Source organism: Carcharhinus amblyrhynchos, chromosome 25 (assembly GCF_965287045.1).
Source record: "Carcharhinus amblyrhynchos chromosome 25, sCarAmb.v2.hapA, whole genome shotgun sequence".
Taxonomy (NCBI): domain Eukaryota; kingdom Metazoa; phylum Chordata; class Chondrichthyes; order Carcharhiniformes; family Carcharhinidae; genus Carcharhinus; species Carcharhinus amblyrhynchos.
The window spans coordinates 20,549,749-20,575,148 of NC_137348.1; the positions used below are offsets into that span (position 1 = coordinate 20,549,749).

Consider the following 25,400-nt stretch of genomic DNA (forward strand, 5'->3'; position numbering starts at 1 on the left):
CTCAGGGTGGTAAACTACGAGGAACCTTTTATCAAAATAAATTTTATTTAAGTACACACGTTACAAAAAGAATTAACATAATTTACAAACTAAAAACTTAAACATGTAATGCTATCTATCTCTATTGTTCCAATGTAGCATTATCCCCCAAAAACATTAACCTCTTTAGAAACAGTTAGCAACAAAATCAAAGATGCTTATGTTGCCAGATTTCCAGCCTTTTGACACTTCTGGAGAGTGATTCAACCTTCCTCATTGTGTATGCATGCTTGCACTCCACCTTGCACCCTTGTGCGCCAGGCCCCTCTTGCTTGCTCCCTCACTCTTGTGATCCTGCTTTTCTATTGCCTGTATGCTTAAATTAAGGTTTATCTACTTTGCTGGTATTTCCAGGTTATTCTTGAAATATTCAGGCAAGAAGAGTGACAAGGTCCTGCAAAGGGAGTTCAGGGAATTGAGTAGTAAGTTAAAGTGGACCTCAAGGATGTAATCTTGGGATTACTTCATGTGCGATATGCTAGTGAGGCTACGAATAGGAAGATAGTGCAAGTAAACACATGGCTAAACAGTTGGTGTAGGAGGGAGGGGTTCAGATATCTTGATCATTGGGATCTCTTTTGGACAGGGGGGGACCTATACAAAAAGGACAATTATACCTAAACTGGAGGAGCACCAATACCCTGGCAGGTAGATTTGCTAGAGTCAATTGGGAGGGGTTAAACTCGTATGGCGGGGGTGGGGGATGGGAACCAGAGCAGTAGGTTGGCAGAAGAAATAACTGAGGAAGAGCTACAGAATAAGACCAGTAAAATTAAGAGGAAGAGCAGGCAGAGAGTAGTTGTTGAACACAGTGGGACTGGTGGGCTGAAACTCCTCGTGTTGAAACACGTGCATAACTGGTTAGACAGATGAACTTAGAGCTTGGATGAGTACTTAGAACTATGGTGTGGCTAATACAGAAACTTGACTCAGAGAGGGACAGGATTGATAGCTAAACATGCCAGGATTTAGATGCTTCAGCCAGCATAGAGGAAGATATAGGGAGTTGCATTACTGGTTGAGGAAAATATCACCATATTACTGAAGGAGGACGCCTTGATGGTTCAGGCAGCGAGGCAATATGGGTAGAACTCAGGAATAAGAAGGATGCAGTCACAATGTTGGGGATTTATTACAGGTCTCTCAACAGCCGGTGGGAGATAGGAGCAGAAATGCAGACAGATTTTGGAAACATGCAATAACAGCAGGGTTGTTGTGTTGGGTGCTTTTAATTTTCCCTATGTTGACTGGGACTTGCTTACTGATAGGGGCTTGGGTGGGGAAGAATTTGTAAGGAGCGTCCAGGAGGGTTTCTTGAAACAGCATGTAAATAGCCCAACTCGGGAAGGAGCCAAATTAGAACTGGTATTGGGGAATGAGCCTGGCCAGGTGATTGAAGTTTCAGTAGGAGAGCATTTTGGGAACAGAGATCATAATTCCCTAAGTTTTAAGGTGCTTGTGGATAAGGACAAGAGCGGTCCTCGGGTGAAGGTGTTAAATTGGGGGAAGACTATCCACAACAACATTAGGCAGGATCTGAAGAATGTAGATTGAGGGAGGCTGTTTGAAAGTAAATAAACATCCAACATTTGGGAGTCTTTCAAATGCCAATTGATTGGAATTCAGGACCGGCATGTCCCTGTGAAGATGATGGATAAGTGTGGCAATTATCGGGAACCCTGGCTAATGAGGGTTATTATGAGCCTTGTCAAAAAGTAAAAAGAAACATTCCTAAGGTCTAAAAGGCTTGGGACGGATGAAGCCCTTGAAGAAAATAAAGTAGGAAGGAACATAAGAAAGAAGTTAGGGCTAAAATGGGTCATGAAAAGTCCTTGGCAAACAGGATTAAAGAAAATCCTAAGGAGTTTTTTTTACCTGTGTAAAGAACAAGACCAGCGGTGTGCCACAGGGATCAGTTCTGGGATCTTTGTTGTTCGTAGTATATATAAATGGTTTGGAGAAAAATGTAGCTGGTCTGATTAATAAGTTCGCAGATGACAAATTGGTGGAGTTGTGGATAGTGGAGAGGATTGTCTGAAGATACAGCAAGATGTAGACTAGATCCGGACAAGTGTGAGATAATGCATTTTGGAAGGTCCAACGTATGTAGGAATTATTCAGTAGATGATAGAACCCTTAGGAGTATTAACAGGCAGAGAGATCTGGGCATACACATCCACGTTCATTGAAAGCGGTAATGCAGGTGAATAAGGTAGTCGAAAAAGCACATGGCATCCTTGCCTTCATCGGTCAGGGCATTGAGTATGAAAACTGGCAGGTCGTGCTACAGCTGTACAGAACCTTAGTTTGGCCTCATTTAGAATATTGTATACAATTCTGGTCGCCACAGTATCAGAAGAATGTGGATGATACAGAAGAGGTTTACCAGGATGTTGCCTGGTCTGGAGGGTATCAGCTATGATAAGAGGTTGGATAAACTTAGTTTGTTTTCACTGGAACGATGGAGGTTGAGAGGTGATCTAATAGAGGTTTACAAGATTGAGTGTCGTGGACAGAATGGATAATCAGATGCTCTTTCCTAGGGTAGAAAAGTCAAGTACTATGCGACAAAGGTTTAAGGTGTGTGGGAATTGTGAAGCATGTTTTTTACACAGGATGGTGATTATGTGGAATGTGCTGCCTGGGGAGGTGGGAGCAGATACGATAGCATTTAAGGAGCAACTAGACAAATACATGAATAGGATGGGAATGGAAGGATACAGACTCCATAAGTGCATATGGTTTTAGTTTAAGCAGGCATCATCATCGATGCAAGCTTGGAGGGCCAAAGGGCCTATGCACTTCTTTTGTTCTTTATTCTCTTTGTTCTTATTCAATCATCAGCTGGTTTCTCAGTTTGCAATAAACTATCAATAGCCAATGAAGTGGAAAAACTGGTCAAGTTGGGAGGACAGCCTTTTTTTAAAATGATCAGACTGACAGTAGAATTCTTGGAACCCAGTTTAATAAACCCTGCAGGATGTTATTAGGTTCCTAAAACTTAGGTTCATCTTTGAGCTAGCATATGTCACTGAACCTAGTGTATATTGGCAGTTGCATGAGCCAAACAATCACAGTGGGGATGGAGTCTACTGGTGATCGTGATGTTGGACTCTGATAATTAGCAGTTGAACTGCACATAGATATGGTATCCCAGTAGTTTTGATACTGGTCTAGCAATCCATGAAATTGAGTTCAAGTTGTGAAATTTAATTCAATAAATCTGGTCATTTGTGGGCTAGCATCAGAAAATAATAATTAAAGGCTATTAGATTGTCTTCAAAACCTACTGGTTTATTATCATCCCTACCTGGTCAGATCTTTGTGTGATTCTAGTTCTGCCTCATTGAATCGTGATGCCTTCAGGATAATTTGGGGCCTGATTTTTTTTACCATTGCATTGCATCTGTTTTTGGGCGCGAAAGTAAAGTTGAGCGAGACGACTACAGCAATCTGTATGCGTCCCTACACCAGTTCTCCCTTTATCAAGGCCCAAAAATGCATGCATTTAAATTGACTTAATGGGCTGTGTGCCCAATTTTGTCAGCATTTCCCCCTTACCACTGTGTTCGCCCATCTGGAATTGGTGCAAAATAGACATGCTTCCTATAAGTCCAATTTTGGGCGCTCCATCAGTAAGGGCTCATGAGGAGGTAAGTGCTGAGTGGCTGATGGCTCTGCTTGAGATTGGGGGGAGCGGGGTGTGGTCCGCTGCCACTCTGCCAGTGATCAATGGGGGGAAGAAGGGTCTGCTGCCACTCTCCCCGAGATTGGTGGGGGCGGGGGGGAGAAGGGCCTGTGATCAGTCGGGTGGCAGGGGTGTGGGGGAGGGGATAAGTGGGTCAGTAATGTTGTGGAGGTGGGGCAATGTCTGTGGGAGTCAGGGGGAGCCATTATCCGGCCAGGGATGGATGTGGCGGGGGGCAGCGTTCTATCAGTGTTTTTTGCTCTGCGCGTGTGCAGTTGGAGGCACTGATTGTAGCTGCAGGGTTTTGGGTGCATTAAGCCCCACCCACAATCTGGTGCAGTGCAATTTGGACTCCAATTTTTTTTGCAGGTAGACTGTGTATGGGGGTGCCTTGGAATGGGTCTAAAAGTCAGATCTGAAACACTCCCAATTGCAAGTCTGCCCAGCGCTTAGAATCAAAATGGTAAAATAGAGCCCTTAGGATTTCAAGTGCATTCCAAGAGTAAATAAGGTAAAATTAAAACTGAGGTATTAACACAATCTACTATATGGTACAATTGACATAATTGCATGTTTTAGCATTTTGGAAGAACATGAACAATGTAGGTAGGAATTGTTATCTGATGAGTCTAAATTGTTGCAGGCACAAGTGTGGTTTATGTATAATGTCTCTGCAAAAGCTCCAACTGACAACATTCAAACCTTGTGTAGATTGACTGTTTAAATACTACTTGAAAGTTCATTCTGACAAATCACCATTTATGAGAATGGTTTCTTTTTATAATCTTACACATACTTTACCAGTTTCTTTTTACCTGCTGTTCTCTGACCTTTCGTTTTCTGAATCCTTCACAGGTACAGATGTACAGCATTTGGAGTCCTCATCAATGCTTCAGATGAACTCACTAAACAGTGAGTAAATGTCTAAGAGAATATTGAAGTTACAGCACCTTTTGCTATTACAAAGAATGTATTTATTGTTCTTTCTACTCTCTGCCCTTTAATGTTCAATAAAGATATAAATGTTTAGAAACGTAATCTTCCTTGTAAAAGATTGTGCAGTATGTGGTGGAGAGTGACTGTAATAAGGTAACATGCTACTACTACTGTGCAACCAAAAGAGTTGTACATTTAAAATACTGAGTTGCTTTATTTCTGTAAGTGTGGGTAAAACCCCAAAGGAAACTACTTTGTTCCCTTTTCCATTGCCTCTTCCACCCTCACCTCCATGAGAGGTGCAGGGAGCTCATTGACAAATAAAGCAATAATATCAAGGTTGTCTGTCAGCTGCATCCCTCCTTCCTCTCTTCCACCAAACTAAAGGCTTCTGATATCCATAGATCTGCACCTGCAACTTTCACTAGTTTCTCTCCTATCATCTCTCATGCTTATCTTCTCCATGACCTCTTCGCTTCTCCCTTCCTGCTATAGTAGCTGATGTTACAGTTTCCACTTTTTCTCAGATGCCATTCCTCTACTTTTCAAAACCACCGTCATCACCTCCCACCTCAAAGAAAGAAAACCTAGCCTCTTCTCTCAAATCTATGACCATCTTTCCTGCAGTTTCATGTTTGAATATCCACTCAGTTTTCTGCTGCTGTCACAGAAGTTAAATAGCTCAAATAGAAGTGTCAAGTTCTCTGTGATTGTGATCATGATGCATCATTTCTCCTTATCGCTCAACCTCACTGCAATCTTTGACACAGTTGACCAACATCTCTCCTCCATTTTCTTGCTTAGTTCCACCCTTGCCTATTAAATTGTAGAAAAGAACATAAGAACATAAGAAATAGGAGCAGGAGTAGGCCAACTAGCCCTTCGAGCCTGCCCCGCCATTCAATAAGATCATGGCTGATCTGTCTTGGCTCAGTTCCACATTCCCGCCCTCTCCCCATAACCCTTAATCCCCTCTCTCATCAAAAACCCATCAACCCGCGTCTTAAAAATATTTAGCGAGGTAGCTTCCACCACTTCAACGGGCAGAGAATTCCAGAGATTCACCACCCTTTGAGTGAAGAAGTTCCTCCTCAACTCCGTTCTAAACCGCCCCCCCTTTATCTTGAGGCTGTGCCCCCTAGTCCTACTATCCTTTCTGAGCGGGAAGAGTCTTTCCACCTCTATCCTATCCATCCCATTCATCATCTTATACGTCTCAATGAGATCTCCCCTCATTCTTCTAAACTCTAATGAGTACAAGCCTAATTTATTCAGCCTCTCCTCATAGCTCAACCCCCTCAACTCCGGCATCAGCCTAGTAAACCTCCTCTGCACTCCCTCCAAGGCCAAAATATCCTTGCGTAAGTACGGCGCCCAAAACTGCACACAGTACTCCAGCTGCGGCCTCACCAACGCCCTATACAGCCGCAGCAAGACCTCCCTACTTTTATATTCAATCCCCCTCGCGATGAAGGCCAGCATCCCATTCGCCTTCCTGACCACCTGCTGCACCTGCAAGCTGGGTTTTTGCGACTCATGCACAAGGACCCCGAGGTCCCTCTGCACCGTCGCCTGCCACCATTTGTCTGATATCTTTCTGTTCCTTTTAGTTATCCCCAAGGGTCTAGCCTTGGCCATCTTCTCCACTTTGTCTATGTGCTGGTACTTGCTGATGTTGTGAAAACATTGATCACTTCCTGACATATGCCAAAAATTTCCAGCTTAATCCCTATTTGTCTGACGTTGAGCCGCAGATGATCTGCAGTTTTCTTCACTTATTTTAAGACTTAAAGCCATCATCTCCTCCTCCTCCTCCTGCTGTAAACATCATACCCATGCCATCAGTGCATTCCTTACTGGAAAACTGTCGGCTTGGACCAGATTTTGCAATCTTGGCATTCTATTTGTCTGAGTTTCAAACTTCATATTCTCTCCATCTTAATGACTGCCCACATGCATCTCTGTGATGTCATTCCCTCTGCAGCTGCCTTTGATCATGTGTTGGTGGAATCATGCATGTCTTTGTCATCTCCAATGAGTACTTCAATCCTTGTCCTGCTAGAGTCACATTTGTCATGTTCTGTAAACTTCAGCTCATTCAATAGATTGTTGCTGGTATATTATCTTGCCGCAACTAGCCATCCATTCAATCACCTGTCATTCCTGTCAGCTCTAACCTAAATTAGCTGCTATTTCCTCAACAACCGCATTTTAAAATTCTCAGTCTTGTCTTGTGTTTAAATCGTTCTTGCTTTCACCTTTGCTATTTGTCACCTCCTCTGAACTTAGCAGAATTCTTGAGTTCCTCTGTCTCTTGTGCATTGCAGTATCCTTCGAGTAAAATTGTTGACTGTTGCCACTACATCTGCCTCAGCTTTATTGGAATTCCTTCGCTAACTTCTCTCCTCCTTTTAAGACTCTCCTCCAACCATATCCCTTTGACCCAGCTTCTCACTTAATCCCTCTCTTTGGTATGGTGTCTATTTTTGTCTGACTATGCTTCTGTAAAATGCTTTCCAATGTTTTTAATTTGTCGTATAAATGCAAGTTGTTCAAAAATTAATTTTATTATTTGCTTTGTGCACAATTGCCATATCTTTGTCTTCACCATTGTGGTACTTGCTTTGATTAACACTTTGAAAGATAAATTATGCAATGGTGTAAAAGTTAAATCAATTTACTGGTGTGGTTAAATAAATCCTGCAATAGTGCTGTTGTTCAGTTCACTGTATTTGATCTTTGAAAATGGGACCAAATGTGCAAGTTAATCGAAAATGCTCTGTGACCTAGGTGACAATTTTATGATAAAGTAACTGTGAAGGATTTCCGTGTTTAGTAGTTACTTTAAGTAATGGTAACATATATTTCTATTCAATATATGGAGCAATTAAAGACCTTTTAAATTTTGCATATGTGTTCAGTTCATTGAAGCTGAGGCTTGGTTCTGCCAAGGACGTCTTGGTAAATTTAGCAAAATCTCAAAAAAATCGATCTAATATTTCATATTATGACCAATGTTTCCAGGTCTTCAGCATCTTGGGTAGTATGCATTTAATACAGCATTTGATGATTCCTAATTATCCTTGTCCTGCAGTCTTCAATTCTGCTCCTGATCAGATATCTTATCACCTTTTTAAAGTTCCAAAACGTTAACAATTTTAACTGCACTAATCCATCTGTTATTTATTTGTGTGTGTGTGCGTGCAGATATGTGATATATATTGTATATACATATGCTTAGGTGAAAATTGTGCATATGTGTATATTATCCATTCTGGCATGCTGCAAGATTCTGTTCATCAGATGGCAATAACATTAAGAAAATGGTCTAGATCTTGTTGGGAGGGGGTGTGATTTGTACAAAAATGTACAGTACCTTTTTTTTTGTTTAGTGGAAAACATACAAATGTACATTTTGTGATCACGGTGCCTTTGCTGCACAGCAGTTATAGGGGAATGTATTGGAACAGTTAATATGGTTAAACGTATTCTGAGAGCTGCATGCTTCTGAGGATCAGGGTAGTTTTGCCGCCATCCTTGATGCATGAAGATAAAGGCTGTCACTCATGCTTAAGTCATTGTCTTGTGTGAGTGTTAGGGTCAGGGCCAATCAAATGGTAGAAATTCCAAGTTAATGTGAAGCCCAGTTGCTCTGACCCTGCTTTAGGAAGTAGCCTGGGTCATATGGAAGAATGTTTGGGTCATGTCATTTTTATGGAAGGACTCCAGATTGTCTAGTTTACCCAGAGTTCCCAGTCAAAGTCCATACACCACCCATTTGACTGTCATATATCCTCCAGGTATTTCACCCATATATTTGTTGTGAGAAAGTCTGAAATTCATTACATTGTACAAAATCATTTTGAATTTCCGCAGAAATTTTCATTACTTTCTTTTCATAACATTAACACACTTTCATTGGATATCCTTTGGCTTCAACCTCCATCATTTTTCTTGCAATTTTAAGTAATTACATTAGAATAACATTGGAAAGAAAATAAATTTATATTTTGTTTTTGTTAGTGCTGCTGAAATGTATAACACTTCAAAAGGTTAACTAACGCTTTCTCCCAAAATCAAGTACAAACATCAAGAATACTTTTTTAAGAGCAACATTTTTGGCAAATATCACTGTCTCGCAATCTTTTTTTAATGTCCTGATTTTTCTTAAGGATTGCACACAGCAGCAAACTGGATATTGACCATCATTTCCTGAAAATTCAAGGCCAACCCTATCTCCAACATTCCTTTCCTCCCCAAAGTCCTTGAACATGTTGCCTCCAAAATCCATGCCCATTTTTCCTGAAACTTCAAGTTTGAATCCCTCCAATCAGAGTTTTGCTCCTGCCACTATACTAAAGCTTTTTTCTAAATCACAAATGAAATCTTATGCGAGTGTGACAAAGATGCACTGACCTACTGTATACTTGTCAGCAGCCTTTGACATAGTCGATCCTCCTCCAGTGTTTCTTCACTGTCATCCAGCTGGGTGGGACTGTGCTTATCTAGCTGCATTCTTACCTATCTAATGAGATGAGTCACTCACCTGATGAAGGAGCAGCACTTCAAAAGCTTGTGGTACCAAATAAACCTGTTGGACTTTAACCTGGTGTTGTGAGACTCTTATGATGCTGGTAAAATCCAGGCATTGTTATAATATGGCCATTAATAGGCTAATTAGAAAAATAATTAATAATAAATGATCAGATAAACTGGCCACCTATTTTCAGTCAGTGGGTGGCCAAGCTGCTGCCATTCTTGCCCCTGGCAACGTTCCATAGTGGTATGTAGACCTCAGGATTCTTTCCTGTTCATTGTTGCTATTTTGTGTACTTTTCTGCCTTTCAGTCCATCTCCAGGGGCTGGTAAAATTCAGCACACCATTTCAGCCTATTCTCTCTTGGTTGTCTACTATCTCCTCTATTTCCCTGAGACATTCTTCCATCACCTATTTTTCAATCTGGAGAAATGTAACATTATAGGACACCTTTTCTGTGTAAAGCATCAATGATGTGAGCATTTTAGTGTGTCAGTAAACCTTGTGCACCTGCCTTTTTAGGGATGCCAAAAGCAACAACTGTGATCGGTTCATCACACAAAATTTCAACAGCAAATTATAAAATATTTATTGAATCAGCCAATGCCAATGCAAAATAGTGTCAGAAAATATGTGTAAATGGAGATAATCCTTCATTCAGCCGGCTTAATTTAATCCTTACAGAACATAAATGACCTTAATATCATCTATGAGAACAGTCAGCTAAAGGTTTCAGGTAGAGGAAGTTTGTGAGCCACAATCAACCAATAATATTTTAAAGATTATACAGTTCAGTGTTACAAATAGTATCGTTAAAAATATCAGTTATCATTTTTGAAAATAATTATGCACAGTATTAGTACATTATTTCTTAGTTATCTAAAGGGAGTATTTAGTGTATGTTATGAATTTCCAAGTTTTGTTCAATAGCTTTTAGTGAACAGAGATATTTGGGTTGCAGTTTGCATTCACTGATCAGTGAGTTGTTTAAAAGTAAAACCCACCGACAGCAATGAATGTTTATCGCAACCTTTTGCTGAGCATTGTATTTCTGATACTCTTCAGTTATGATAGTTATTAATACACTTTAGGGAAAAAAAATCTGATCAAGAAACAATATCAACTATTCTTACGAGTTTTGTTGAAAATACATGTTAATCATCATTATGCACCCTTGAATAATTTGCTGATACTTGCCAGTATTACTGAACCAAACAATAAAATTTTAGGATTTTCTAAGATGTGAGATTTAGGCTGTGAGATTCTTCATTTAATGGAACACAGATGTTGCTGGTAAAGCCAGCATTTGTTACTTTCCCTAATTATCCTTGAATGGAGTGGCTTGTCGGAGGGCTGTTAAGAATCATCTTTGTAGGGGACATGTAGGCCAGACCAGATAAAATGGCAGATTTTCTTCCTTCAGGATTAGTAGTGAGCTAGATGTTCACTAAAAAGCTCAGTTTATTTCTTTCACACTCAGTGTATCTGTTAGTATAAAATTTTTATATTTTTCCGTTATGTTTCCATTCCTTTTTTAAACTTGGTAGTTTTAAATGTTTAAGTATTCATCAGGCTTTAAATGCTAGTCAAGTAGTGTTAATCATTTAGAATAGTCAGAAACTATGTCCCCAGCCTTCATACATCATCACTGAAGTCTGAGCTAACTCCAGTGACTTGATGCTAAAATCCAGGATTAGCATTGTTGTAAGGATAGGCATGATTACATTCTACTGCCAAAATAATCTGAAAGGCATAGACGCTAAACTTGATGCCACTGATGTGATATATTCAGTGTTATGTACTCAGAGGTTTCATTAGGCATGATTTAAGATGGAGTGAAACAACTTAGTTTAGTCCTCATCAGTGATAGTTGGTGCCAAAAAATCAAAGAATCAACACTTGCTGGCAATTTCTCAATTAATGGGCTCTGCTAATGAAACAACAGTTTAGCTCAAGTTCTCCACTTAAAAGTAATGTTTCAGCAACTTAATCATGCTCAAGTATTGGGCTGTTTGCCTCGATCAATGTCAATGATACCAAAACGTTTTTAGGGGAAATTGCTTTTGATATTAAATTCCTGACAGCTGGGGAATTCTAGCTAGCCGTCTGCTCTTCATTCCTGAGGTGCATGCACCACTGAAAGTAGCAACATTTTAAGTGTGGCACTGATTGGATCTTAACCATTTTTGATCTCACTCAGGATCTCCTTCTTGGAGGCTTCATTTATTTGATGTGTAAAGTCACTATATATGTCTTCTATCTTCTTGCCCCATAATAAGGGATTAATATACTTCTAATATACAATATATATACTGTTTGAGTTTACATAGCCTTCAATATCATGCAAATGTGGCTAGGTGACTAAAATATGAGGACCAGACTTAATTCTGAAACCTTGCTAAATTTGTTATTGATCCTTCCTTCAGTTGATAACTTTAGTTCTATGGAGTTTAAGCATGACCATTTTCAGGATTCCACTGTGTGGGTGATGCAATTATACATATCTCAGTAAGATTGACAGTATCAGCTTTGCAACTGTAATTATTCCTACATTATTCTAGCATGCATTTTGCAACAAAGCATATTTTAGGGACGTGCATAATAAGTCATGACTCTTGCTCAGGTAGAAGATTGTGCTTTATTTGAGTGTTGAATGAATTTTCTGTTGTTGATGCTGTTATAATCTAAGTATACCTCTGAATTTGATCATGGCTTTCAAAAGAAAATTGAATAATTATCTGAATAGGAACAACTTGCAGGACCACAAGGAAAAGGCATGGGAGTAAATCCAGATGAATTGCTTCTTAGAGTCACCGCAAATATGATGGGTTGAATGAAGTAAGACATTTTTGACTTTAAATCATAGTTCAATATATTTCTGTTTTACAGATCAATGAGATTGGTTGGTATGATGTTGAACCAACAAAACAAACGTTGCTCAACTGTCACTTAGACAAGTAGTTGAACTCGTAATAGCAAATGATTGAATGCTGCTAAATCATCATTAAAAACCCAGCTAGCTGACTAATGTTCTTCAGTGAAGGAAACCTGCCACTTGGTCTGGCCAGGTTCATACCAGTTTGATATACGTTTGACTTAATACCCAGGGGCAAACATTCTGCCCACATCCTAAGAATAATAGAGAAGAATGTTTCCAGCTTTGTGAACTAAAGTGAGAAAAAGTAAACTGGAAAATTATGACCACAGTGAAATCAAGCACATGGCTACTGACCAGTCAAGGACAATGGTGCTGGACTGGGAAATAGGCATTAATCTGAAAAGTTAGCAAACAGAAGAATGGATCAGTCGTGAAATGAGTAATCTATGAAATAGAAACAATTTCACATAAGATAAAAAAGAGGTGCATCAAAAAAGGCAAACTTTCATGGGTAGAAGTATTAAAACTAAAACTGAACCTTTTAAAAAGAAAAGGAAAGATCCTGAAAGCGCAATGCGAAATGCAGAACGGAGATTAGAAGAGCTAAAATAACATGACAAGAAAATAAACAAATATAAGTAAATTGATATTTTTGAAGTGACTGTGATCCATGATGTAGGGTGACATCAAGCTGTTCGAGATGAAGTTATGGCAGAAATCGTGCATTGTCTGTGTTAAATTTTTACAATTATTGCAAAGTAAGAATGAAGTTGTCCTAGATAGTGATATAGAACACTTATAGAAATGTATAGTGAAAGAATTAGTTCTGACAAAAAGTGCAACTCCAGGTGAATAAATCACCAGATCCTCATAGTATGAAACCTAAGCTAGTACAGGGAAGAGTATATGTGTCAACGATATTGCAATCTTCTTTAGTTATATACATTGCAACGTAGGGCTGGAGAGTAGCTTAATATAGCACCTTTGGTCAAGAGGGAGCAAAGAATAAACTTGGTTACAGATTTGATTAATGTCTGCTGTGGACAAACTCTTCCAATCCATTAATTAAGATAAAACTTATGAACATTTAGAAATATATGGGATATTTGAGAGTAACTAGACAACACTTGTTAGAGGCAAGCTATCTTGTGAAAGTTTAAGTTTTTTAAAAAAATATTTTAGATAAGGAAAATGTTTTTTTCATAGATACTTATTAGGTGTCTCACAAGCTTATTATAAAATCCTCTTGGAGTGTGGAGATTATTCAAGAAAGGATGTAAGGAGTAAAATCAGTGGTGGACAGGCTATTAGAAATGATGATTGGGGAAAAATAAACAGGCAGATGGGCTGGATTGAATTTGTTAAGGCGAGTCAGCAAGGATTTGTAAAAGGCTGATCAGTTTGAATTTTTTGATGAAGTAACAGAGAAGGCTGATAAAGGAACTGCAATCTATGTAGACTTTATGAAAGCAATTAACAAAATGTCACATGAAAGCTGGTTAATAAAATTGTGGCTCATGGAATAGCAGGGTTAGTGTCAGCTTGGATAAATCAGTTGGCTTAGGACTGAAAACAGTGTTCATATTAAATGGTTGTTTTTAGACCAGAGGATGGTAGAAAATGATGTTCCCCAAGTCCCCAACTTTTTTTGACATATAAATGACTTGGATATGAGAACACAGTAAAATTTTGAAATTACCAATGATACCAAGCTTGAAGGATTGGCAAACTGTGGATGATATTATAGACTGCAATAGAATATAGGCTAACAAAATAGGCAGAAGGAATCTCATTAGAAGTGTGAGCTGATGCATTTTGGAAAGAGTTAGGAGGAGACAATGTATAAATAATGGCATAGTTCTAAAGAGTTTGCAGAGCCAAAGGGACTTGGGTGAATATGCATTGATTTTTGAAGGTGGCAGGATAGAGAGTGATTAGCAAAGCACGCGGTATCTTGGGCATCAAAAATAGAGGTATTGAGTACAAAGGCAAGGAACTATGCTGAACATTTGTAAACCACTGCATCCAGTCTGGTCCCAACGCTTAGGAAAGATCCAAGGGTCCTTGAGATGGTGCAGAAAAGATTTACCAGAATAGTTTTAGTGATGGGAGATTTTAGCTACTAGGTTAGGTTGTGGAAGCTTTCTTTTCATGGGGAGATATTATAGATGCATGCAGGAATATGACAGGTTTGGATAAGATAGATAAGGAAGAACTGTTTTCATTAGCTGATTGTACAAGGACTAGTGGACACATTTTTAAATTTTTGCACAAGTGATTCAGGGAGGATGTGAAGAAGAACTTTGTTTTGAAGCATATCAAGTGATAATGGCCTGGAACCTGCTGACAACAAGGGTGGTAAAAGTAGGGACTAGAAATTATTTCAAAAGGAAATTGAATGAGCATTTGAAGGAAGAGTGAGGGTGTGGATGGCCAGTATAGAGACAGTGGGATAAATGTCCTCCTTCTGAGGCATAAAAGATACTTTGCTTCTAAAAGTTTTGTTGTGCAGTATAGGAAATGGATCAGCATGGATAGAAAGTTTATTGATGCAGAGAACTTTGTCATTGAGGCATTTTAAGGAAAATAATATTGGAAGCAAATTAATAAAATTTGCTATTGGAAAATCCTGGCATGGACATGATCAACTGCATGGCTGTAAATTGAAAAGATTAATTGGATTTTTTGTGGACCGATATATTTTCATTTTGTTAAATGCAGTTCCAGTACAGGTTAGCCATGATCTAATCGAATAGTGGGATATGCTCAATAAGACAAAACTTCAGATATTCCATGTAAGACTGCGATGAGGAGAATTTCTTTGAGAATTGTTAATCTGTGGAATTCTCTTCCCCAGAGAGCAGTGGAGGCTCAGACATTTATTCAAGGCTGAGTTTGACACATTTTTGATCAGCAAGGAACTCAAGGATACAAGGTCAGATAGTAAAGTAGAATTCAGGCCACAATTAGATCAGCCATGATCTTATTGAATGGTGGCACAGGCTCAGGAGCTGATGGTCTATTGCTGCTCTTAATTCTTGTGTTCAAGTGAGTTGAATGCTGTTCCTGTGTTCCTTTGAATTGGGTCAGTACCAAGACAGTTTTATATATTGGTTATATCTTCACTTTTTAATCATGTAAGTAATTGTGATACATCCATGTTCCTGCTTTTCAATACGAACACGGATAGAAGACACTTTTCTCACTTGTGAACATGTCAATGATGGACCTCAAGGTACAACCAACGGTCGATGGTTTAATTTAAAAAGTCAAAACTCACCGACAGCGTTGAATGTTCACTGAAGCCATCAGAAAAGCCAGCGCTGATTCAAAGTTGTTTGACCTAGCTATTCAGGAAATATTAAGTTGTCAGCAGAACTGCTTTGGACAGAAAGTTTATGTAACCACATTCCATGCATAAAAATATTCTTTGCACGTAAAGTGAAACTATCTTGGTATCAATAGAATAGTTAGTATGATCTAGAAACACTTTCTATTATAAAATAGTTTTTTAATTCATTCATAGGATGTGGCTGCCCTGGCTATGTGAACAGTTCTTGCCAATTCCTTATTGCCCTCAAGAACTTGGTGGTGAGCTGCAGTCCGTGTGGTTTAGATAAGCCCACAATGCTGTTGGGGAAGGAGTTCCAAGATTTTGACACAGTGATAGTGAAGGACAGAGATATATTTCTAAGTCAGGATGCTGAATGGTTTGGAGGGGATCGTACAGGTGGTGGTATTCCCATGCATTTGCTGCCCTTATTCTTCTAGGTAGTGATGGTCCTGGTTTGGTGCTGCCTAAGGGGACTAAGATGAATTCTTGCAATGCATCTTGCAGATGGTACATGTTGCTGCCACTGTGTGTGTGGTGGAGGGAGTGAATGTTGGTGGATGCCAATCAAGCGGGCTTCTTTATCCTGGATGGTTGCGTTTCTTGAGTGTTGTTGGAGCTGCACTTCAGACCAAGTAAGGAGTAGACAATATTCTATCACACTCCTGACTTGTACCTTGTAGATAGTAGACAGGCTTTGGGGAGTCAGGAGCTGAGTTACTTGCTTCAGGATTCTTAACTTCTGGGCTACTCTTGTAGCCACAGTATTTATATGGCTAGTCTAGTTCAATTTCTGGTCTTTGATCTGGCTTAACAGCGTCGACCCTGCCTGCTGAAGCTGCTGAGGTCTCAGACGCACTGGCCCTCTAGGCTGACGGGAGGGCTGTCCACCATCCTTAATTAAATAGTTGCCTGCGGGCCAGCTGTCTATGAGGCTACCTGTGGTAAAATTGCCGAGCTGGTCTGGTGCTGACAAGTGCAGTCTCAGAACCTACTTTTTGCCTCAGGGTCTCAAAGCAACTGGTAAAATGTTATCACTGCTTTAACATTGCATTTGTCGCAGTACAAAACTGACCCATTGCAAAGCCACAGAGGACCGCCTGGACCACACTTAATAAACGCAGTATGGAATTACCAATATTCTGAGAGAAGAAGCATTCCGGTTATGTGATGATAGGATAAAAGATTAGCTATACAGGGAATGCAACTTTCCATATGCATTTGAACATCTATCAAAGGCAATGCAAGGGTTTTTTAAAATTCTTCCATGGGATGTGGGCATCGCTCCAAAGCCAGCATTTGTTGTCATCCATAATTGCACTTGAACTGAATGGCTTGCTAGGCCATTTTCAGGGAGTTAACCACACTTCTGAGAGTCTGGACTCACATGTGGGCCAGACCAGAAAAAAACAATAGATTTCCTTCCCGGAAGGACATCAGTGAACCAGATGGGTTTTTACTACAGAGGTCAAATTCCATCAGCTGCCACGCTGAGATTTGAACCCATGTACCCACAGCATTATCCTGAGCCTCTGCATTAGTAGTCTAGTAACATCCCCACTGTGCCACCAGCTTTGCTGCAAGAATGGATGCTGGAGAATTTCAATTTACTCGCACCATGCAATTTAAACAGCTTGTTATTGAAAATTCTATAATATTATAAAGCGGTGAAGAAAATTGCCTTGTATCTACTATTCTTGATTAAAATATAGCCATAGTACAAAGGGTTTGCAGTATGTTTCATGAAGAGGATTAAAATGACTCCCCTATTCTTCCACTCCTCCATGTCTGACAGCAATTTTTTTTTGCGTTACTTTATAAGGATGAAGGTATTAATTCAATATTTGTGCTTAACCATTTACATGCTTTTTGTGAAGAAACTAGTCTGGCAGTCATTATTGAGCTTAAAATACAAAGGAGTTTTTATTGAGTTAAAACCCATTGAGTAAAGATATAAAAATATCCTTAAAACTTAACCCACGTTCCTGACATTCGCAACACACAAGCATATGCAACATTGTAGGTTAGACACTGGGGAGTTACTTACCTTCTGGCTGAATTAAAATTCAATGCTAAAGGGTTAAAAAAAAGTTCACTGTTTGACTCCTTCACTGGTATTCATGCCTGGAGTGGAATGTTTTCCACCGGAGTCTCGAGAATTCAGTGGAGTTTGAAGCCCATGTAGACTGCAATTTTTAGAAACGTATTTTTAAAATATAATCCACCTTTTCTAGAATTTGATTTTTGCACCTGATGTTCCTTTTGTTTGTTGGATTTTAATCTATGATAGAGATAGGGACTTGAATTCAGGAGTGAGAGAAGGAACAGACAAATTGTGTTACTGCTGTATCGGCAGATTTATTCCAGACTGCTTTGCAGTTAATAAGACGTTTCAAAATGGTTATTTCAATCATCTGATCTCCCTCCCCATAATAATTTCTTAGATATTTGATTAGCTGGCTGGCATATGTACAGATCATGGCTATTGTTTTATGGCCTAAATGATTAGATTGTTTAATGCCCCAGCCATTAACTTCTGAAGGATCAAATCTGCTATTGATGATATTGTCCATAAAGCTATTGCTCCAATAGACACTTTCTTACCACTTGAGAGGTAGCTTTATAGAAATGCAAATGATCAGGTCCAGAAAAGTTTCAGTAAACTTTTGAACAGGTTCTTTGCATCAGCAAGTGTGAAATTCACAGGAGGATGTATTGACTTGTCTTATTTGTAATTTATATTGGAATCTTCCAGAAACTGGTCAACTTGTAATACCAGGTGTGTGGTGACTTGTGGCAGCTCTCTTAAGTCCCTGTTTTTGCTTGTTTTATTTTAAATCCCTATAAGCAGTTCAACATATGTTTGATCAGCTATTAAAATAAAGATACTAATCACACATGCACATGTCACTTCATTGCAACAAGTATTAAAATGTATTTAATACTTAACTATAAGGTGGTCAAGAAGGCATATGGCATGCTTGCCTTCATCAGTTGGGACACAGAGTATAACAACTGGCAAGTCGTGTTGCAGCTATATAGAACTTTGGTTAGGCCACATTTGGAATATTGCGTACAGTTCTGGCCGTCACGTTACCAGAAGGATGTGAAAGCTTCGGAGATCGTACAGAAAAGTTACCAGGATGTTGTCTAGTTTGGAGGGTAATAGCTATGAAGAGCAATTGGACAAACTTGTTTTGTTTTCACTTGAATACCGGAAGCTAAGTGGTGACCTGATGGAAGTATACAAAATTGAGAGGCATGGATAGTTGGAGTTTTTACCCCGCAGGGCACAAATGTCGATGACTAGGGGACATAATTGAAAGGAGATGTGAGAGGCAAGATTTTTTACATAGAGGGTGGTAAATGCCTGGGATGCACTGCCACAGGAAGTGCTGGAAGCAGGTACAATAACATTGTTTAAGGGGCATCTTGAAAGAGACGTGAATAGGCAGGGAATAGAGGGATACAGACATAGAGGCAAAAAGTCCTTTATTTAGAAAGGCGCAGGCTGGTGGGCCAAAGGGACTGTTCCTATGCTGTATTGTTCTTTGTTTAAAGTTGATTGGATTCCCCTTTTAACAAAAATGTTTTTTTTATAGCAGCAATTGTTTACCAATGGGTTAAATGGGATAAGATATGAACAGTATTAAAGCATGTTTAATATTTAAACTAACATGCTGTGTAACCTAATTGGGTGAAAAAACAGCAGGACTTGAAATATCTGCTTCATTATTTTTGAATTCTTTCAAATTGATCCAAAGTCTTAATAGTGAAGACAAATGGCATATTGGTGATCAGTGCTGGAATTAAATAATTTAAAACATCAATTCCTATAGCACCACCAGGAGGAAGTTTCCATAATGAAGGTGAACAGCAATTTCTACTGGAAAGATTAGTGAAGGTACTCCCAGTCTGCTGTTCAAAAGGGACATCCATGATTATGGCTCAGTGATGATCAAGGGATCTATGAGACTTGTTGCTGATATTCTCATGCTCTTGTCATACTTTGGTGCAGAGTGGTGCCCATCAAGATATAGATCAGGATTTTATCTCTATAGCGACAAGAAACAATACTTTTCATTGTGTACTAATACAATGACAATAATAAATCAAATCAAAGGATTCTCCCAAAAAAAACTAAGTGTGCAACAGAAAATGGGAGATTTTCTTGTCCGTTTTTTAGGGTGTACTTAGTTTCACGAATCTCTAGCACTCTGTGCTCCATTGAATGCTTCAGGGGGATTCACACCAGTAAGTTGAGGGGGGTGGGGGGGCCTCGTGCCACTTGAGGCCAGAATCCACGTGCTGAGTGAGCCACTGCACATATACCGATCTCCCTACTGACAGATCAGCACGTGCTCCTGATCCAGTTGAGTCCCACTACAGAACTCCCACTGATGCGCAGCTGGCTGAGAGGCTACCCGAGCAGTGCAGCAGGCCGGGCAAAACGCCCCTGTAGTCTCTGGCTTCAGGCTAGTGACCTGTTCGAGGAGACAGACATGTGCATGTGCTTTATCTGCCTTATGTACTTCTAGACACAGGAAGTCTTCTAATTCTAAGAGGTAGGACTATTATTTCCTGAATCACAGCAAGGAAAATGGGGTTTAAAAGAAGAAGCTAGATTGACCAATGATCTACCATTCAAAACATTCCTGAGTGCATATACGTTTATAGAGAATATGACATACAGCAAACATTGGATACTTTGAATTATAAAATTGTAATTTAAAGGTAGATTTACTTTAGAGTTGACACTGATGAATTTTTCTTTCCAATTCAATCCAATCAAGTCCAATTTGAGTCTCAACAAGTTAAGACATTCCCGATCCAAGCTGACCGGACAGGGCTCTCACCACCTGTCTTGGGCTTGATCTACGTGATCCAAACTGGTTGGAGGAGGCATAGCTCCTCCTCCAAATCTTGATATCATTTGCATCTTAGTCAAAAGGCCGAGATGCTGCTTTTAAAAATTGCTTCAAAGCTGAAATGTAACCTAATGATTTCAACCAAGCACAGCATGTTGATACTACACTTGATCTTAGCCAAAAGACCAAGAAATATGGAATTTTGTTTTTATTCCAGTCAAGTCCAATTCAGAGTCTCAAGTTGAGACATTCCTGATCCAAGCTGACAAGACAGGGCTCTCACCTCCTGTCTTGGGCTTGCTCTACATGATCCAAGTTGATTGGAGTAGGCATAGCTCCTCCTCCAAGGCTTGATCTCATTTGCACCTTAGCCAAAAGGTTGAGATGCTGCTTTTAAAAATTGTTTCAAATGAAGCTGAAATGTAACCTTATGACTTCAGCCAAGCACAGCATGTCCATACTACACTTGACCTTGGCCAAAGAGCCGAGAAGTGAAATTTTTTCCCAAAAATATACTTTATTCATAAAAAATGTCAAATAAACCATTGCAACCCGACATATCTAAAAATTACAAACAGTGCAGGAAAATGTCATTTTTACAGTCCTATACAATCTTATTTACACAAATTATTTCATTTCAAAACTTAAAACTATATATATGCCTCAGATTTTACTGTGTACTGCTATTTCTCAATTGGCACACAGTTACGCAGGCCGAGGATATTCTGCAGTTCCCAGGCCCTCGATATGCCTCCATTGAAAGGCTTTACAGTGTGGCCTTTCCCCATTGTGCCTTTGCAGCAGCTGCCCCAAGCTTGAGCGCGTCCCTCAGCACGTAGTCCTGGACCTTGGAATGTGCCAGTCTGCAACACTCGGTCGAGGACAATTCTTTCAACTGGAAGATCAGCAAGTTTCAGGTGGACCAAAGTGCGTCCTTCACCGAGTTGATGACCCTCCAGCAGCAGTTGATATTTGTCTCAGTGCGCGTCCCCATAGAGCACAGAGCCCTGCGTCACCGAGCTGCTCGGGACAAACCTCGACAAATACCACTGCACCTCACTCCGAGAAGTGAAATATGAAATATTACAGTAAGTAAATAATTTAAACAATGAAGTAGTGATGATATCCTGCTTGCTTTAATTGACCTTCCATTGTCCCCTTTTAAAAGCAGCTTTCTCGCTTGTTTATGTTTACTGACTTCAATAATGGTTTGTGAATTATTTAAATTCTAACTTCCCCGTTATCAAAAGTTTTTTTTACCAGCCTTTCCTATTTATTTTCCTCCCTCAAATCATCTGGTTTTAAAAAAATGACTTTTTTATTATGCAGTTTTCAGTTTCAGGTATGCTTTCATCCCTATATGAAGGTCAGCAGATGCTCTGTTAAAAGGAACAGAATGCTTATAAATTATTGATGTGACTTCACTCCAGCAATTAATAATTGGAGCTGTTTGAATGAGAAAGCTGTCCTCTGTAATAAGTTCTAATTTATGTTTTGGTATTTAGTACTCATGTTTTTTTTTTAAATATTTTTGTTGAGGATTTTCCATTTTACCACATGCCAACAAACTCCCAAAATCCAGTACGGCACCCGAATAATTGTCATTGCATATACGCGTACAAGAAAGACGAGCAAATATCATTACAATTGGTTCAGATTATCAATTACAGTTTTTTTTGTAATCAACGACTCCCTTTGCATGGATAATAAAAGGATATTACAAAGATTGGGGATATCAGGATAACAGAACAATGCCATGAGCCATAGGATAACAAGGACAGAACTACACAACATATGGGAGCCCCTCTGAGGTCATTTACAACCAAATGGAGCCTAAAACAGCACCCCAAAGCCTCTGAACAATGAAAGGATACCACAGAATGAAGGGAACATCACAATACCATCCCAAACCCAAGACGTGGCATGATAGTGTGGCGCGACAGTGAGACAATTTAACAGGAACATGGGAAGGCTGCGGATGAAACGAAGCCCAGGTATCCAAACTCACCCCCCCCCCCACATGCACACACAAGAGGATACCTTCTGTTAGGTAAACAGAAACCTCAACCAGAGGGGCTGTCAACATGTATCTCCCCTCCCCACAATGTGGAGGGTAATGTCTCCCCTTTTAATAATCACACCTTCCAAGTACAAATTTTCAATATAGTTGCTATCCTTCTCTGTTAGAGCTTAAGAAAGTAAGAAATAATTATGATGCCAAGAATTCTTGCACCATGCTTTGGCTCAAAACAAGCATGTTTTCTAGCGCAACAGGGTGGGAGAATCTCATAGCTGGGCATGCATGGGATTCGCACTTGCATTTTCCATCGCAAGCGCAGCTCCAAGTGCTGGATTTCTGGTGCTGTCAGATCTGTGCTGGAAACTGGCAGGAAGACCAGGTAAGTCGTCATTAATCTTATTGTAATGTAATTAGTGGGCCTGGGATGGAATTCTCCAGGCCCACTAGCCTCTTCTACTCTGAGGTTTACACTAGGCCCAATCTTTTGGAGAACTATCAGGATGATCCTGCTGGAATGAAGTTGTGGGGGAGGGTGCGCAGTCGGGGGCCCCAAGGGATTGGGCAGTGGGGGGAGGGTTGGTGTCCTTTGGGCAGTGCCAAAGTGCCAATGCCCAGGGAGCACCTTGGCATGCTCATCAGGGCCTAGGGGGTGATCGGTTAGGATGGAGGTCCCACTGCCACTCTGATTTGGGATTGGTTGGGGCAGGAAGGAGGCCAGCAATTGGGGAACGGGGGAGGTGTTGGAGATCGGGGGGGGGGTTGGAGGTCGGGACTGACCCAGGAATGTTCAGAGGGGCTGCAATTGGGCAGTGCGCAGAGGCCCATTGGTTCCAGCCTCCCAGGTGGCGATAAGCCCCCCCCCCCCCCCCCCCCGAAATCTAATGATATTGTGCTGGAGGCCTCTGCATTGCACAGTGTGTGGGAGATTCTAATGTGAATTCCGACTGGAAAAAAAAGGGTGAATTACTCCAATTTTCCTGTGAATTCAACACTTAGAATTTTTTGGGAGAATTCTGGCCAACATCACAAAACTCACAGTAACATTATTGCAGTGTTAATGTAAGCCTAGTTGTGACACTAATAAATAAACTTTAAACAAGGAGAGTAGTTCAGGATTAACCAGCAGGATAATATAGACATCCACAGAACTTGGAAAGGCCAAAGCCTTGACACGATTAGTGATCAATATCATGAATCTATCCATAGTTTCACTGAATCACTGCACCCAAGTTATGTTGATGCTCAGAAGCCCTGCAGAGAGAGATCTAGACCCTGACAGGTGGCAAGGTCTCATCAAGTCTGGCTGTCTCCAGCTCTTCTTGACAAACACGGAGGTGCTGACAACATAAAACAAGCAAAAGATTTCAAACTTCGAACACCCAACCTTGAAATTGAGATTACGAAAGCATGGTAGCCAGCTTTCAAACGCAACAGGGAATTTGTCCTCAGCTTCCCTCAGAAGATTGAGTGCACAATCTATTCAAATAATTAACGAGGATATCCAGCGTGCAGCAGGATTTCCAGGGACTGAAGGTGAGCCCCACACAGGTTGGTGTGTGGCTTGGAGGGGAAGATGTGAGTGCTATCCTTTTCCTTCTTGGTGATAGAGGTCATGAGGGTGTTGTCAAAGGAGCTTTGGCGAGTTGTGGAAGTGCATACTGTAGTTGTACACACTGCTGCCACTGTTGACGTGCCAATCAAGGCTACTTTGTCCTTAGATGCTTTCAAGCTTCTTGTATTGTGGAGCTGCACTCATCAAGGCAAGTGGAAAATATTACATCACATGCCTGACTTGTGCCTTGTAGATGGTGGATAGGCTTGGTGAATCAGGTTATTCCCTACAGAATTCCTAGCCTCTGACCTGCTCTTGGAGCCACAGTATTTATATGGCTGGACCAGATCAGTCTCTGATGAATGGTAAGCTCCAGTATATTGGTAGAGGAGTTCAGCAATGGTAATGACATTAAATGTCAAAGTGTGACGGTTGGATTCAGTCTTTCTGGAGATGGTTTTTGTCTGGCACCTATCTGGCGCAAATGTTACTTACCACTTATCAGCCCCAAGCCTGAATGTTATCCAGGGTCTTGCTGCATTTGGTCATAGACTTCTTCAGTATCTGAGGTGTCATCATCAAAGCTAAATGTTGTGCAGTCATCAGAGAACATCCACACCTCTAACCTTATAATGGAAGAAAGGTCATTTGAAGCAGGTAAGGATGGGGTCAACCTACAGCTCTATTCTGAGGAACTCTTGCAATGATGTCCTAGGACTGAGGTGATAGACCCCCTACCTCTACAAACATCTTCCTTTGTACCAGGCATGACTCCAATTAGCAGAGGGTTTTCCCCTTGATTCCTATCAACTCCAGTTTTGCGAGAGCACCTTGATGCCACACTTGATCAAATACTGTCTTGATGTCAAGGCAGTCACTCACCTCACCTCTTGAATTTAACTCTGTTGTCCATGTTTGGAGCAAGGTCGTAATGAGATCAGGAGCTTAGTGAGTCCAAACTGAGCATCAGTGATATTGGGATATCAGATCAAAAACCCAAAAGTATGTTATGAAGTCAGGCTACACCCCAACAATTTTCTATTTTGGCATTAGTGTAACGATACGATGTTTCAATCCAGGCACAAATTTACTGACAAACTGGGAAACTTTTTTCAAAACAAACATTATTTAATAACACAGTTTAACTATAAAAAATAGATTAGCTGAACCTTTAACAATTGAACAATATTTAAACATGACAAGATACAAATCTTAACTGCTTATTTATCTCTGAGTTGCAGTTCAAGCAAAATTCCTCTTCTAGACTTAAACCCCTTCTTTAAAATTAGTTTTGCAAAACCCAGACGTGTTTGCTCTGACTTAGGAGCTCTCAGACAGGAATAACACAGAGAGAGAGAGAGTGCCACTGCTTTCTTCCAGCAGTCTAGGCAGCGACTGCTTGTATTTTAAGATGAAACTGAAACAGCATTCCTTCCATGCAAGCTTAGTTGCTCCCATTATCCACTTGACTCTGTATACTTAGTCTGAAATCGAATGAGAACCCTAATAAACAAAAGATCCATTAACTCTACAAAGTAACATATTCTGAGA

The 25,400-nt window shown here is 40.2% G+C and overlaps 1 protein-coding gene across 2 annotated transcripts in view; it reads left to right on the forward strand.

Moving 5' to 3' along the window:
* The window catches only part of LOC145358136 (nuclear receptor subfamily 6 group A member 1-like), a 379,208-nt gene that overhangs the window by 83,925 nt on the left and 269,883 nt on the right, over positions 1-25,400 (forward strand). For both annotated transcript variants that reach the window (XM_080211815.1, XM_080211816.1), the window contains one exon: positions 4,583-4,639. In XM_080211815.1, the coding sequence (XP_080067941.1) occupies positions 4,583-4,639 (57 nt within the window). The remainder of the gene's footprint in view (positions 1-4,582; positions 4,640-25,400) is intronic.